This window comes from Dasypus novemcinctus, chromosome 11, assembly GCF_030445035.2.
Source record: "Dasypus novemcinctus isolate mDasNov1 chromosome 11, mDasNov1.1.hap2, whole genome shotgun sequence".
Lineage (NCBI taxonomy): Eukaryota > Metazoa > Chordata > Mammalia > Cingulata > Dasypodidae > Dasypus > Dasypus novemcinctus.
This window is the reverse complement of record NC_080683.1, coordinates 67,426,489-67,443,674: the sequence shown is the minus strand read 5'-3', so window position 1 is coordinate 67,443,674 and position 17,186 is coordinate 67,426,489. Positions and strand designations below refer to the sequence as shown.

General features: G+C 32.7%; 1 protein-coding gene across 7 annotated transcripts in view; it reads left to right on the top strand.

Annotated features, from left to right (window-relative positions):
• The window catches only part of EPHA7 (EPH receptor A7), a 209,456-nt gene that overhangs the window by 66,651 nt on the left and 125,619 nt on the right, over positions 1-17,186 (top strand). For 4 of the 7 annotated variants that reach the window (XM_058307151.2, XM_058307154.2, XM_058307153.2 and 1 more), the window contains exons 4-5: positions 6,945-7,100; positions 7,907-8,242. The exons of the other annotated variants lie outside the window; for them this stretch is intronic. In XM_058307151.2, coding sequence (XP_058163134.1) covers positions 6,945-7,100; positions 7,907-8,242 — 492 coding nt within the window. The remainder of the gene's footprint in view (positions 1-6,944; positions 7,101-7,906; positions 8,243-17,186) is intronic. 7 annotated transcript variants of the gene reach the window in all.

Here is a 17,186-nt window from a genome sequence, read left to right as displayed (position 1 = left end):
GAAAAAAACACATAAAGCAAGAAATACACATTTTAAGCACATTTAAGAATATATACTGTATCAAACAGCAAATTTCAACAATGCAAAACTGCAATTACTTTTTCACCAACCTCATACATGTTTACGATGTGTTGTGTCAATAAAACATTCAAATTAATAACACAAATACATACTATATGTATGTATGTATTTATAATGCCCTAAGATTAATTTTTCTTTTTAGTTTAAAAATCCCCTTATTTTCAGCACTTCCTGTACCTGTTATCTATTAATAAAAACTTTATACTCTACATCATTTCTTTCTAAACCCCTACAAGTTAGTTGTAGGATAAAATGAATATTTACTCATTATCACATGTTGTTTTTATCTCCCCTGCCCACTGTTCATTCTCAGTGTGAGGAATCAGATCATATCAATGATAGGAAGCCTGGATTTCAGATAGATTTTTGTAATTACTCCCACTGAGACAATGTCAATAGGATTAAAAACAAATTCTGGACCTGGTCTGTCCCAGATGAGGTCAGTACTCTGAGCAGTGGGAGTACTATTTCTACAAGCTGTGCTTTCCCCTTTGCATTATAAAAGCAGAGACATTAATATGACACAAATATTTGAAAGCTCCTATGGAAACAGACAGGCTTAGCCTGAATAAAGTAAAATGTCCATCTGCAATAAATAAAATAACAGCATTCATTAGAATCCCTAACTATGTATGTATGTAGATCCTACAATAATATTAAATCCCAGAAAGTTTCAATTACAGAACAACTCACTTATAGTTCATAATTAATAAACTCCTTGCAGCTGTATAACTGTAGCCCGGAAACATCTGCAAAGCCTCATATTTTACACAGAGACACATACATATATAATTCCTTCAGTAAGAATGCACATAATTCCTTCAGAAAAAGTTCAGTTGTACTTAAAATCATAGGTCTGGAAATGGAGTAAGACCTGAGGAAGCTGAATCTTAGTTGTATTCAGTTAACTCTTGAGGAAGGAGGGTGTGGAGAAAAAGAAGAAAACAGCCCTTGTCAGGCAAAGCAATGTGGGTAAATATAAGAATATTAAGGTCTTCTTGGATATTCAATCTCCACTATTTTTATGTAATGTATCAAAAATCTCCCTTAAATATAAATGAGGTATTTTTAAGAATATTTCAGGGTTTATTTCATTTAAATTATAAAATTACTACTCTTCTAGATTTTTTATATATAACATGTTTATTGAGATGTAATTTACATACCATAAAATTCATACATTAAAGTATACCATTCACTGTTTTTTAGTATAATTACAGAGTTGTGCAACCATCACCACAATCAATTTTAGAGCATTTTCGTCATCCCGAAAATAAACCCCAAATCCATTATTAGTTACTCTCTATTTTCCCTCACTGCTCCAAGCCCTTTGCAACCACTAATCTACTTTCTGTCTCCATAGATTTGCCTATTCTGGACATTTCATATAAATGGAATCGTATAATATGTGGTCTGTCATGAATAGAATCTTTCGCTTAGCATAATGTTTTCAGAGTTCACCCATCTTGCAACGTGTTATCTGATTCCTTTTTATTACTGAGCAATATTCAGTTGTATGGATATATCACATTTTGTTTATTAATTAATTGATGGATGTTTGGGCTGTTCCATTTTTGGCTGTTATAAATAAAGCTGGTATGAATTTTTCATATACAAGTTTTGCATGGACATATGTTTCATATCTCTTTGCTGTATACCTACGACTGGAATTGCTAGGTCATATGGTAACTCTGTGTTTAACCTTTCAAAGAACTACCAGATGGTTTCAAAGTGGCTTGTAACATTTTAATTTCCCACAGCAGCAAATGAGGGTCCCAATTTCTCCTCAACCTTGCTAACACTTGTTTTGTCTTTTTGAATATAGCTATGCTAACGGGTGTGAGTGGTATTTCATTATGAATTTGCTTTGTATTTATCTCCCTGATGGCTAATGTTGTTGATAATATCTTGTGCATATTGGCCATTTGTGTATCTTCTATGGAGATTTCTTATTTTACCTCATTATTTTTATGCTAAAGATACTTGATAATTAAGCATTCTTTAGAGACTGCTACTCTGAAAAAAGACCTATAACCTCTAGGACAGTCTCAACACATGGAAAGCTTTTAAACCATAGAAATGTCCAGACCCAAATAATGATTCAGTTATTGGGCTGGCCAATGCATTGTTGGTGTCTTTCCAAAGCTTTCCTAAAAGTACAGCCGTAGACAGTTGGCTAGGATGTGGCTTGTCAGTGCCTAAATGTCCAGGATTGCATCACTTCTGTCTGAGATGAAATTTGGAGATGATGATTTTCCTGAAGAGTGCCCACTAAGAACCAGGAAATCTTTCTTGACTTTAAAACTCTAGAGGTATTTCTTAGTTTGTGGTAGGGGTTCTTAGAAACAATCAAATATGATTTCCCCTAAGCTTACCATTAAAGGTCATAAACCTAAAGAAGTTGGGTAAGTCTGGGAGAGATTCTAAAGGGAGAGATTTTCAGCTTTACCTAATTGTTTAGTTTAAAAAGGAGTAAGGAATGGAAATTTGCTTGTGACTTTTTGGATGGTTCTTAGGACTGTTCTTTGGGAATACAGAGGAGTTACAACAGGATACTGACTGTTTCACACACTGCCTCTTGCAAGTATAACCAGAAGCCTGGCACTGCATTGCTTAAATACTTGACATCCATTGAAGACAACTATGAAATAATCAGTTGTTAAGAGAGTTTGATCGAGAATCAGCATACAAGGATTGAGTATCTACTCTTTCATATATTTAAATATCTTTGTGGTCAGAATTTTGTTGAAGTCTTATTACTATTAGGTAATTCATTTATAAATGGGAAGCTTGATGACTTTTGTGGGTTTTTAGAAAGCATTTGATTCCAAAAATATTTGAGCTAATTTAATTATATAGGGACAATATATTCTTATTTGAAATAGTTGAAATTAAGTGTAATAAATTATATTTATTTTATTACAGTAGCTATCATAGCAGATGCTATATAGTATATTTTAATATAATTTAATGGATATATTGAAGTAGATAATATTGCTACTGTGCAGTATCCAGAAGTTTCCTGTGTTTCTTAGATTCATTTTTTCATTGGTAGTTTTCCATTTAAGCAATGAACTAAGTGAAATCTTACTTAGCTTATAAAATCTTACAAGATTACTGTTCTTGACTTTAGAATAATGAATTTATGTTTATTCATAAGATCCTAAGGATTGGGAAAAAAAAAAGGTTGAGAGAATCCTAACCCTGTGTGGTAACATTGAAAAATACTTTTGTTGAAATAATAGGTGAAAGAGTATTTTTAATAAATATGGTTAAATGTTTAAAACAAATTTAAAATATATCCCACAGCTTCATCTATGTGGTAAAACATTATTTTTAAAACAATGTTCAGTTAAAAAACCAAAACCATCAAACAGCAGGAAATTAAAGTAATATGTTTCTTAAAGTAGCTAACTCTACCACAGTGCACAGACCATGATCATTAAGTTTTGTTTCCAGTTCAAATGCTATTGACACATTGAAAAATAAAGGAAAGGAGGAAAAAATTATAGAACTATGTTATTGTGCATTTCTGAAAAAATTACTCTTGCATACTTAATATTAAATATAATGCTAATTTGTCTTTGTGTTATAAGAGGTATTTACCTATAAAGATCTTTATTAGTATTCTCTGGAAAATAAGTTGCATTTATATAGAACAGAAATTGCTTGTATTTCTTTGTAGCCTTTTGCAAACAGTTGTAAAGCTCATCTAATTGTTTTTCTTATGTGGATGACACTCAGATATGCCAATTTATCTCACTGAAAATTTTGACTCTAGCTGTTTCATGTTGATATCTCATCACAATTTCTAATTTTAAGAGCATCTGTTACTTCCTTCCAAACTTTTTACCACCTAATTGCTCATTATTATCCTAAGAGATACAGCTTATGTCTTCACATGTTCTTGGCTTTATTCTTTAACATCATAGCTCCAAAGATGATATGCTTATTTGTAATAGCTCTAAATTACTAGTCTCCTTAGAGTTTAAGTGAAAACTATTGTTACAACTGCTTATTTTCAATATTAACTTAGAATATTACTTCAAAGAAAAAATATTTAGACATTTATGACCACATTTTTCTGGTATTGCCTCTGTTATTATCTATTTAGTGATAGCCACACATGTACTCCATAATTTTGCAGGCATCTGCAGTGCCAAACTGCATGGTAAAATATTTAATATGTCCTCTGTTAGGAGTGCTAAGGTATTATTTCAGAGTTTTCTAAATTAAAGTAATACCTTAATAGTTTTCTAAATAAATGTATATAATAAGGGCGTTTAATAAAAGCGTATGATAAACATTTAATAAGAGAGTACAATAGGGACCCATTGGAAATTCATCTTAAGGTTTGCTACAGCCCATTAAATAAGGTCCAAACTTTGGCTCATTCAGCAGTAAAAGCTGGTAGAATAGCACATCGTCGAGTGTCAGTAGTCCTGTGTTCTAAATCCATTTTTAACCTAGACAAATGGAATTATTTGAAGAACTCGGATTACTTCTGCTTCAAATCTGTTTTTCCATCTGTTAAAATGGTAACAGAATTTAATGTAACTTGAAAGTGGAGTGATAAGAGTTTTAAATTTTTCCACATTGGGTATTGTATGTATTTTATAAATCAAGTAGGTTTAAAAAAAAGAAATGTACTTCCGTATTTGTGAGGAAAGTGGGAAATAACCCTTTAGTTAGAAGCTTTTATTTGAAATGGGAGGAGGAGACATCTGATGGTAGTTTGCTTCATACTAATTCTGGTAAACGTACTTTGTAGATGTCAAATCATGTTACCATTGCCCTCTCCCTGTAAAAAGTAAGTAAATAGACACATAGATACATAATATGTAACATCATCAAAAGCTGTCAGCACACCCTTCTTTCCTTTTTCTTCTCTCTCTTTCTGTCTCCCTACTTTTGCAGTCTTTAATGTTACCCAGCTGCGGGTTGTGAATAAAGCATTGCCCTCTCTGTTTTATGGAATATTATCTCTGAGATATTAATAGTTACAAAATATCCGATCTTGGGATCTCCTATTTGGATTACAGATATAGTGAATATAGTGAATATAGTGAATTAAACTACCCCTAAGATTCATAAGAAAAAGGAATTTCCATCCTGAGAAACCCATGCTAAGTCCCTTCACCTGTCACTTAACCATTCTTTTATGTAGCAAGGTCATGCATGCTTCAGAAATGTTTTAAAGTGTTATATTTTTGTTACATTATTTTGTAATCAATTTCATTGCTCTCTCTGTGCCCCTTAGATTTGTAATAGCTGCTACTGAGAATGAAGATGCATTAAGCCCTTTTTTTTTTTTTTTTTTTTTTTTGCGCCTAATATGTTTGAGAGCTTTCTTGTGTGGATTGAGGAAGCCAACTAAAGGCAAAGTTGTCAAAATAGCCAAATGGCTTCTGAGGACAGTAGTGGATCATATGTTTACAAACAGATGGTTATAGTTCTGTTTACATTTCTTTCATTCATTCATTCATTCATTCATTGCAATACAGCATTTCTTTAAATTGAGTTTCTAAATTATCTACTAGAATATCATCTGGTTCATTTGAAAATTCTTATTTTCTTGAAGCTGAACAGATGATTTGAGCTCTCATTTATATCAGAATTACACATAAATATTTTTCATGTGAGCAAAAGTAGAGACTCAGCTTCTTTCTGGAAAATATAGCACCTTGATCAGATAGGCTTGTTCCCATCCCTATCCTCTCAATGCTCCCCTCCTCCACTGTCAAGAGTGGAAATGTAATTAATTTTCTGAATGGTGCCCAAATTGAGAACATTGAAATAAACTTGAAAATAAGAAGAGTTAAAATTTAATTTAGGTTAATACTCATTTTATAGATATGACATTCAAAAAATCACAGTAATTAAAATTTAAATAGGTGTTCATTTAATAACTATGTAGAATACATTAAATTTGTTCAATAGATTCAATGTGTAATACCTTTAATTAATAAAAATCTTGAAAAAATGAAATTTTAACTTGCTAAAATTAAATAAATATATAAAATGTCTAGTGGTAGTAAATGGCTCATGGTACTAAGCCATTAAAACAACTTTACTGGGAAGGTCCAGAGACATTCTCTGAACCTGTATTTTCATTGCTGAGAACTTTTGCTGTGCTAGTATCTGTACTCTTAACCTTTCAGTGGAGGTGAATCAGGCTTATAACTTGTTTAAAATTTAGAGTTTTTCCAGTAATCTCCTATTTATAAGCTTTCATTACTTTTGGTAATAAGGAAGTTCACTTAATGAAAAGCATCTTGCTTAATAACTTTAATTAGTTGAAATTATATCTTGAAGTGTCCTGAAATTATGTATTTATATCATTTTCAAGTGAAATTTTTTACATCATTATCAATGGACTGATAATTAAAATTAATTAATATTTTTCAATATGAAATAAATGGACACATAAAAAGTTAATTTACAGCTAGCTATAGTAGATGAAGAAAGCCTAACTCTGAAGTGTGCTAATGCAGACCATGAAACAATTATATTGAAATCCAAGTTACTCTGACTTAAATGCCCTAAGATTTTTGTCTAAATCCTTAACGTTTATATTCGGTTTTGGGCCCTAGACTTTGGATTTATGATGCCAATTGCAGATGCAGGTTTGATGTATCATTTTTTGCCAAATGAATTCAAGGAGGCTTTTATTGTTTATTGTCACTTTGTTTTAAAATAAACCATCATAAAATAGGGTTATTGATAAACTAAGTATTTTATAATAAAGAGCCTTTTTTTCCACAAATCAAATTTCATACCACTGGTAAATATTACTAAAACTTTTTACAAAAGAGTTCTATTTGCTCTCATGTACCTATTTTCACTTTCTTTTGCATACCCAGCCTGTGGCCGTGGGTTCTACAAATCTTCCTCTCAAGATCTTCAGTGCTCTCGTTGCCCAACTCATAGTTTTTCTGATAAAGAAGGCTCCTCAAGATGTGAATGTGAAGATGGGTATTATAGGGCTCCATCTGACCCGCCGTATGTTGCGTGCACAAGTAAGTTGATGAAACTATGAAAATGAAAAAGGACTTAGAGTTTCCACTCATTTGTAAATTTGTGACATCCTTTGAGGTAACTGGAATTTGTGAAAACATTTTCGTATTTCTTAAGTTTCTCCATGAACAGATAAGGTTAAACAATAATATAAAATACTGTAATTTCATGTTAGCAAAATCAAGATGCATTTTAATTTTATTTGTCACGTATCTAGTAATTATTATAAATTAAATGTAGAAATTATTTGAGTCTTGCATGGCACTGAAGTGTGATTAAACATTAATGATTTCTGGATTAAAATCCCATCACTAAATAGAGAAGTCTAATGTCTTGATGCCTCAATTAATGACTATTTCAGAGACCCAAATCCAAAGCCAATCCCAGACACTACTATAAATCATTCTGGAGCACATTAAGAATGAATAAATGTATCCTCTGTTATATGGTTAAAGGAAAACTATTTTAAAACAACAGCACAACTGTATTTTTTAGGTACATTAACTGTTCTTTTTTAATTGCTTGGAAGAAAAATAGCCAAAGACTGTGGCAAAAGTACAAAGACAGTTGTTATCCTGTTTGGTTTTTACATATTAAATGGAAAATAAATAAAGCTTCTTGCCAAATGAATTCAAGGAGGCTTTTATATGGCTTCTCTAGTAAAGGTAGTGAAATGTTTATGTGAAAGAAAATATTTCTACTAGTTTTCTCTTTGGTAATTGAGCCACTAGCTTAAGGCCCCACATAGATCCTTTCTTTTTTTCCCCCTGTGTTTATTTATTTGTTTATCTATTTTTGGTTTTCAAAGGGCCTCCATCTGCACCACAGAACCTCATTTTCAACATCAACCAAACCACAGTAAGCTTGGAATGGAGTCCTCCTGCAGACAATGGGGGAAGAAATGATGTGACCTACAGAATATTGTGTAAACGGTGCAGTTGGGAGCAGGGTGAATGTGTTCCCTGTGGTAGTAACATTGGATACATGCCCCAGCAGACTGGATTAGAGGATAACTATGTCACGGTCATGGACCTGCTAGCCCACGCTAATTATACTTTTGAAGTTGAAGCTGTAAATGGAGTTTCTGACTTAAGTCGATCCCAGAGGCTCTTTGCAGCTGTCAGTATCACCACTGGTCAAGCAGGTATGTTGTGCTTGTTTTCACTGAGTGAATAATGTGTCTGCTTAAGTGAATTGAGTTGATTTTTTAGTTAACTTGGCTACACAGAACTTGATTAGTCCAGCATGTTGATTATTCACACTTTGACTTTTCTTTGTTATTTCTCCTATTGCCTGTTAAACCATTACTATACTCATTGACTTCTCCAGAGATCTGGCAGGAGAAATAAAAAGAGATGAATTGTAAACCAGTTAAGACTGCTGTAAAACAAGCAACCCCGTTGAAAGATTTAGAGAAGGAAGAGAGGGAAAATATTGGTCAAAAGATATTTCAAGCATTTTTACTTTTTGATGTGGAATATGTTAATGATCATAATCCACATGAAAATTAGTAATATAGTGAAAGAGTTGACTTGCACTGTCTCACATAGTGCTAACCAATGTTTACTCCATAGAATGTGATCTTTGTAGTGTTTGGGAAGTCTGCATCAGGGAATTAATTACAAGTTCAATAGATTTGTGATCACATTGATATCCATCATACTGCAATAAGTACCGGGCAGATCTCATGATGATTTCAGAAGAAAGACATGACTGTGGAAATTCTGAACTTGTAGCTTAGCCTAAAGTTTTTCACTAATTTTCTTACTGCTAGTTGAGATGCCCTCCCCAGAAATTCTTTGTTGTGGTAAGTGTATTTTTGGAAGATAGAAAACAGATAGAAAGTTTCAGAAATTCAAGAGTTCATAAACCTTCAGAAAAATCTTATTACAAAAGGAAGGTTAAAAAATAGGGGCTTTCTCCACCTTTTAAAATTTCTTACTGCTGGAAGAAGATGCTGTATAGTAGATGTGCAGTGCCATTGCCATGAAAAAAATTGGAACTAGACTAAGAGTATCATGTTTTATAAGCATTGAATTGGTTTATAACAAAGTCCTCTTACTTTTTGGCTGGCTTTAAAAAACTAACCCGTCTTATCCTGAATTCCTGAACATAGACTAACCTATTCTTCATTTCCATTCCAATTTTGACAAAATGTTACTTACACAATTATTGAATTGCATAATTAAAATGAGTAAATTTTATGGCATGTAAATTATACCTCAATAAAGCTGTTTTTTTTAAAAAAAGAATAAGTATAATCAAGGGTAAATAAAAGAATTCCTAAATTAAAATGTTAATTTACAATTGCTTAGTCTTTACTTAATCACAAATGCTAAAACCCATGAATTTATGCTGTTATCTTTTCCTACTTTCAAAAAGAAATGCATTTTAATAAAGCAGTAAACTGTAGTAATTTCGAAAGTTTTAATTTACTTAACAGAGCAAATTTGAAATGTTAATGACTATTGTTCTATTGAATTTGGATACCCTTACTGATATAGTTCCTCTTCATAAAAGGGAAGTGATCTGAAACTTTGCCCAAATTCATGACTATCCATGGCAACTTTCATTAATCCTTGAAATTCTCATTTTCTATTAACCAAATAATATCACCTCCCACCTACTTTACGCAGCAATCACTTCAATAATACATTTAAATCTGACTCTCTGGGCATTTATGCCTTCCTATCAGGAATTCTCTGATGCTTAGAATAAAAGATTTATTAAGAGAATCTGTTTGTGTCTCGGAAAGAATAGGATAGAAAATAATCAGCCAATGTTTGAAAGGTATTGTGTGCACTTTGGTAAGTCCTTTTCTATTAAGTTTGGATAATGGATCTCCAGAATAGGAAATCTCTGTATCACTGTTTGTGTGAATGGAAGTGCATTAAAGACCCTTAGTCCCTTTCTCAGGGGAGAAGTAGGGACACTGGTGTTAAATGACCTAAGTTTCAACCCCTGCTCTGCCACTTATGAGTTGCATTCTCTTGAGTGGATCACTAAAGCTCTATGTCAGTCAGTAAAATTGGCATAAAATAATATCTGCCTTCCTGCATTATCCTGTTAAATGAGATGATAGTAGAGAACTCTTAAAAACTCTATTGACATAAAAATGTTACTGCAGTGAATAGGAAAATGAATGCTGATTAGTCCTCTTTTATGTAACTTTTTTGTGAACTTTTCTAAGGCAGAACTGACTAAAATCTTTATTTGTTGTAATGTAAGGGGAAATGATGGATGCCCAGAATTGGCAATTTTGCATTATAATACTGGAGAAGGCAGAAATTAATTTTGTTTGGTCTGTATAAAATACGACTAATTTCTAATCACAAATTATCTTAAGGTCTATTTTCTTATTTGTACTGACAGTTTTAAGATGAGAAGTATATAAGAAGCATAATCATGAATATTTATATGTCACTTTTGTGTTTGCTTATTAGGTACATGTAACATACATAAGCTGGCCAAAATATTTATTTTATTGTTGTGTTGTTAGAAATTTTAGAAATTGTTAGACCTAATAATGGCAGAAATAGATCAAGCTTATGTAGGTTGGAGATATTCTTTAAAAATTTAAGTGAAGGGAGAAGCATATGCATTTGATTTATGGTATGATCTCCTATCATACTAGAAAGCTTTCTTGAGCAAATATGGTTTTCAGAATTACTTGAGTATTCTTAAGAGCTGAATTTTTAAATGCTATTTTTAATTTAAATTTTTTTTTAAAGATTTATTTTTTATTTATTTCTCTCCTCTTCCCCCCGAGTTGTTTGCTCTCTGTGTCCATTCACTGTGTGCTCTTCTGTGACTGCTTCTATCCTTATCAGCAGTACTGGGAATCTGTGTGTCTTTTTGTTGTGTCATCTCGTTGTGTCAGCTCTCCGTGTGTGCGGCACCATTCTTGGGCAGTCTGCAATTTCTTTCGCGCTGGGCAGCTCTCCTTATGGGGTGCACTCCTTGCGCATGGGGCTCCCCTATGTGGGGACACCCCTGCATAGCACGGCACTCCTTGCACATGGGGCTCCCCTACGTGGAGGACACCCCTGCAGGGCAGGGCATTCCTTGCGCATTTCAGCACTGTGCATGGGCCAGCTCCACTCGGGTCAAGGAGGCCCGGGCCTTGAACCACGGACCTCCCATGTGGTAGGCAGACGCCTTATCCACTGGGTCAAGTCCGCTTCACCTATTTTTTAGTATTAATGTAACCACTTGTACTTACTACCTGGTTCGTATGAAGTACTGTGGGAAAGCTGAGGATAAGAAGGTAAAGAATGGTCCCCGGTGTGGAGCTGGCCCATGTGCAGTGCTGATGCACGCAAGGAGTGCCGTGCCATGCGGTGGTGCCCCCACGTAGGGGAGCCCCGTGTGCAAGGAGTGGGCCCTGTAAGGAGAGCTGCCCAGCGTGAAAGAAAGTGCAGCCTGCCCAAGAATGGCACTGCACACAGAGAGAACTGACACAACAAGATGACGCAACAAAAAGAAACACAGATTCCCGTGCCGCTGACAACAACAGAAGCGGACAAAGAAGAAACACGCAGCCAATAGACACAGAGAACAGACAGCTGGGTTGGGGGGGCTGATAGGAAGGGGAGAGAAATAAATAAGTCTTAAAAAAAAAAAAAAAAGAATGGTCCCATCCTTATGAGGAGTCTGTGCTGTAGCAGATATATATTTAGCTATACAACAATGATAATAGACATGCCTGTAATGAGATGTATGCTGTAGAACACAGTGAACAAAATAGAGAAAACCTGAAGAAGGAATGATTCTTTCTACCTTTGGAAAAGGGAGACCTTGCAGAAACTATACCAGTCAAAGCAGATCTCTAAGAATGAATATTTTTGTTTTAAAAATTTTAATGTAGTAACATATATAGAACATAACATTTCCAGTTCTAACCACATTTATGGGTCCAATTCAGTAACATCAACTACATTTACAATATTGTAATACCATCACCAAATCTTTTACCAAAAATTTTTCATCATCCCAAACAGAAATTCTGTCCCCATTAATCAATAACTCCGCATTCATCCAAAACAAGACCCTACTAATCTTACTTTTTGCCTTTGTAAATTTGCTTATCTTAGGTATTTAATATAGTGACATCATACAATATTTATCCTTTTGTATCTGACTTGCTTCTGTCTTAAAGGTTCATCCATGTTGTAGCATGTATCAGTACTTCATTCCTTTTTACAACTGAATAAATATTCCATTACATATGTATACTACATTTGCTCATCTGTTGATGTACATTTGGCTTGTTTCCACTTTTTGGCTTTTGTGAATATTGCTGCAATGAAGGGTTGTGTACAAGCATCTATTCAAGTACCTGTTTTAGTTAGAAACATAGGAATGAAATTGTGGGGTCGTACACTAATTCTGTATTTAACTGTCTGAGGTATCACCAAACATTTTTCCATAATGATGCCCCATTTTACATTCCAAAAAACTATTTGTGATGGTTCCTATTTCTCTGCATCCTTTCTAGCACTTGTTATTTTCTGTTATTGTTGTTGTTTTTTTTAGGCATCCTACTGTGTGTGAAGTGGTATGTCTTTTTGGTTTTGATTTGCATTTCTCTAAGGACTAAGATGCTTAACATCAAGCATCTTTTTATATGGTTATTAAACATTGTATATCTTCCTTGGAGAAATATATATACATATATATATACACACACATATTCGAGTACTTTGCCCATTTTTAAAATTGAGTTACTTGTCTTTTAGTAGTTGAGTTGTAGGAGTTCTTTGTATAATATGTATATTAAGCTTTTATCAGACATTTGATTTGCAATGATTTTCTTCTATTCTGTAGATTGTCTTTTCACTTTCTTAATAATGTCTTTTGGTGTCAAAAAATTCTAATTTTGATAAAGTTCAATTTATCTATTTTTTCTTTTGTTGCTCATGCTTTTGGTATCATATAGAAGAATCCATTGTCTAATACAAGGTCCCAAAGATAATCCCCTATGTTTTCTTCTGGAAGTTTCATGGTTTTGGTTCTTAAATTTAGGTCTTTGGTCCATTTTGAGTTAATTTTTATGTATGGTGTGAGGTGGGGCCTACTTTCATTCTTTTGTATGTGGATACCCAATTTTTCCAGCAACATGTATTGAAAGACTATTCTTTCCCCATTGAATATACTTGGCAGTCTTATAGAAAATCATTTGGCCATAGTTGTGTGGTTGTGTTTCTGAACACTATTTCATTCCATTGGGTTATTTGTCTGTCTTTATTTCAGCACTATTTTGATTATTGTAGATTAGTAGTAAGTTTTGAATTTGAGAAGTGTGATTTTTCCAACGTTTTCCTTCTTAAGACAGTTTTGTGTATGGCAGGCCACTTTCCATTACATATGGATTTGGTATTTGACTTTTTTCAGTTTTTGCAAGGAAGGCTACTGGAGTTTTAATCAGAATTAGTTTGAGTCTATAGATCTTTTTGGGCAGTATTGACATTATAACAATATTAGGACTTCAAATCCATTATCTCAAGATATTTGCCTTTTATTTAGGTCTTCTTTGATTTTTTTCAGCAATGTTTTGTAGTTTTCATTGGACAAATCTTTCATTTACTTTGCTATGATTTTGCAAAATGGAGGACAATAAGTCATAATCTAAGTTCTCTAGCAAGCCCTCCCCCAAATTAAGGCTTTATAATTGCCACTATGGTCCTTCTGTAGACCATATAAATAGCATAAAAATTTGTCTGTGAAGGCATAAAAGATAATTAAAATAGATTACCCTAAAATTATTATTTATTTCCATAATACCTTTGTTTACTTTGGCATCATTTAAACAATTAAAGAATTTTTAACATTGTTAGAAAAGACAATACAGTAGTGTAATGCACAGCATCTTCCTGAAGGAATTTAGCAATAATCAGGAAAAAGGCCATGGCTATTTTTATCTTCACAATCTAATACAATTCTTTTTGCATATTAGTAATTCTCTGAATCTTTTCAGAATTAAGGCCAGTGAAGAAATTAGTGATACACAAGAAAAACTAAATGATTATACCGGAATGAAAGCTTTGAGACATTAATGGAAAAACCCCTTCATTTGATTTTAGATGACCTAATTACATGGTTAAAGACAAGTTATTTCATCTCTTTTAACTTAAATTTACTCCTGAAATTGTATCATACCACTTGCCTTCTTTTATTGTAAAATTTAGCCTATAGCTTATACCAGTTAAACTTATTAGAATTAAAAAAAATGTGTATTGTAGTTCTATAATAATAATAATAATATCAATAATTGCTACTTATTGAACATTTGCTATTTTACTGGTACTCTTTAAATGTAAAATGTATATGAAAAGAGTGTCAGAGTTGATTCTCTTAGGTCTCATCTACTTCTCCTAGGTAATTGAGAGGTTTTGAGAAGAAGACTTCTATGAGTTTGTATAATTTCTGTGACTAACTGCAAATATAATAATAAAACACAAACTGTATCATTGTGCAATGTACAGTTCAATGTAAATTTTTGATAGCTGAGTAATGTATATGTATATATAATTTTTAATGGGATTGATAATTGTCATAGTGCTCTGGATATATTGCTAAGGAATTAAGATGAAAAGGGAAAACACTTTAAATAATTTTGTTTATAAGAGAGTGTACTTGGGTTTATCACCAGTAGGGAAAAAAAGTAGTAGGGGGAGAGTAGGACTGAGCAGAGGAGACATTGAGCTGTGATGCTTTCTCACCAAAATCCTCGGCTAACCCCATGAGAGCTCTCCACCTTCAAAACTGTCCCAATGAAGAGAGGGTGCCAGGCCTTATGCCTTATGTTCATACACTGGCTGCAGGTTTCCCTAGGAAGAAGCAGTGGGTCATTCTCTACACAAGGAAGTTCTGAAGGAGACTGAGAGGTGAGATGAGGTCTCCTTTCCAGAAGGTATTTCAGCAGTGCTTGGCAATTAAGTTCTTCAGTTCTTAATTAATGGGGGTGTGACCAACCCAGCAGGTCATCACAGCATCTACTGCTCAGAGTTAAATCATGTAAAAGAATAAGAGGGACAAAGTTCACAAGTGTTTAGAGAATAGTTTGTGTAAACAGGATGAATAAATATTTGTGGGAAGTCCTGTTGATGAAGTTAATTGTAAGAAAACAGACCTTACTGATAGGTGGTTCGGTAAAGTTTTAAACTTTGGTGTAGTTTCTGCAGTATATTTAGTGTCTTACATGTAGTAGTTTGTTAGAAGATATTTCTCCTGTCTAGCCTTGATTCCTGTGGGGGAAAAAAGTATGTAGAAGATATTTTCGGAACATGAGAAAATATCAGGGAGTGTGCCATTATGGATGGAGATATACTAATTCTCTTCAAAGATGTAGAGTCTTTCTCAAAAAGAAACTATTTTCTTTCTCTTATAATCAGTTCTGTTACATTGATAAATGATTTATATAGTTTTTATATTTACATTATGTCATTAAAATTTGAAGTAAATTTGTGAAGTTGGTAGGGCAAGTATTAATGCTATTTTACAAGTAAAAAAGGCAAAACTTTTCTATATAAGTTTACTATAGTCACAAGGTAAATGATATAATAGTAGTGACCCAGATTACTGAAATCAAGAACATTGTACCTGCATACCTCAGAATTAGTAGGAAAATTTATGTAATATTATTGTGGATAATATTCATTGTTTTAATTAATTTAGCTGTACAATCTTTCATATGGGAATTTGCAGATTGTTCCAATGACCTGGTGATAAATACTGTTCAATGAAAATAAGGCATACTAATAAGTGTCATTTTCTGAAGATATTACCAACAAATAGAATATCTGAGGATTGTATTGATAAATATAGTATTTGCCTTCTGGCTACAATTTTATTGTCCTTCTTCAAGAAACTTTAAAAATAACACTTCATATTTTTAAATGATGCATATTTTAAATTGACTAATTTCCCTTATATTTTCCAATGCCCAGATATTCGTTCTCTGCCAAAATTAAAATTTTCTTCAGTATTCCCTTTACTTTGATTTGTAATGTTTAATTAATATTACAAATGAAAGATAACCATAGAGTTACATGATATAACATTATACATAAACAGAATTATACCAAAATAGACAGTACCAAACATCATTTCCTTTATTTTCCAGCAACATTTTCACTTACATGAATTAATTACAGAAATAAAATTACTCAACCGTGACTATTTTTCTCCTAAATTAACCCAGAGCATCTCTTTTCAGAGATTTAAAACAGTAAGCCATCAAACTATGTGTGCTTTAAATAAAGTAAATTAATTATACTTGAATTTATATCTTAATCTTTTTAGGAATTTATAAGCTTGATTTATACTTTAAGGGAACATAGTTTTTAAGAAAACATTTTTTAGTGTGTGTTATTGACTACTGCTCACACAATATGAAGTAATATTAAATGCAGCAATTTCCTCAAGGTGAAACAAGATAAAAATTCATATAATACTTTAGAATTAGTGTTAATGATGTTAAAACATATATATATGCACATTTATGTCATCTGCACCAGAAAAATCAAACAAATGAGATTCCTTTTAGAGTAAACTGCTAAAAATGTGCATTTCTCTTACAATTCTAGTCATTCTATAAACCTAAGGTATCTGAAAGGCAGTGTAGAATTCAGTCATGTTAATTTATGCCACAGGGCATGGCACTTTAGTAGTTCATATGCTTTGCTTTGCAAGTATGAGTTTTAGACTATGTGAGTGGAATTTGATTCTTCTAATATTTAACAATTTTGTGACACCATTAATTTTAAAATATAGACACTCTAAAAATTTTAGTAGCTAACAGTATTTAGAATATATGTACAAATATATATAGGAAAAATTTTAGATACTGTTTTAATACAATTTTAATTAAGAAAATACTACTATGTTGGTGTTAATGCTAGTACTAGGACTTATTGAGTAGTGCTTATTATGTGTCAGTCACCTTTCATCTAAAGACCAGAATGCTCACACAATATCTTCCCAGCCCAAACGTTATAATGGAAATTTAGGGAAAAAATAGATGTTTTGTGATGTAGTCCTACAGTTGTACCTCATATATTTTGTTACAATATTCTTCACATAAAATC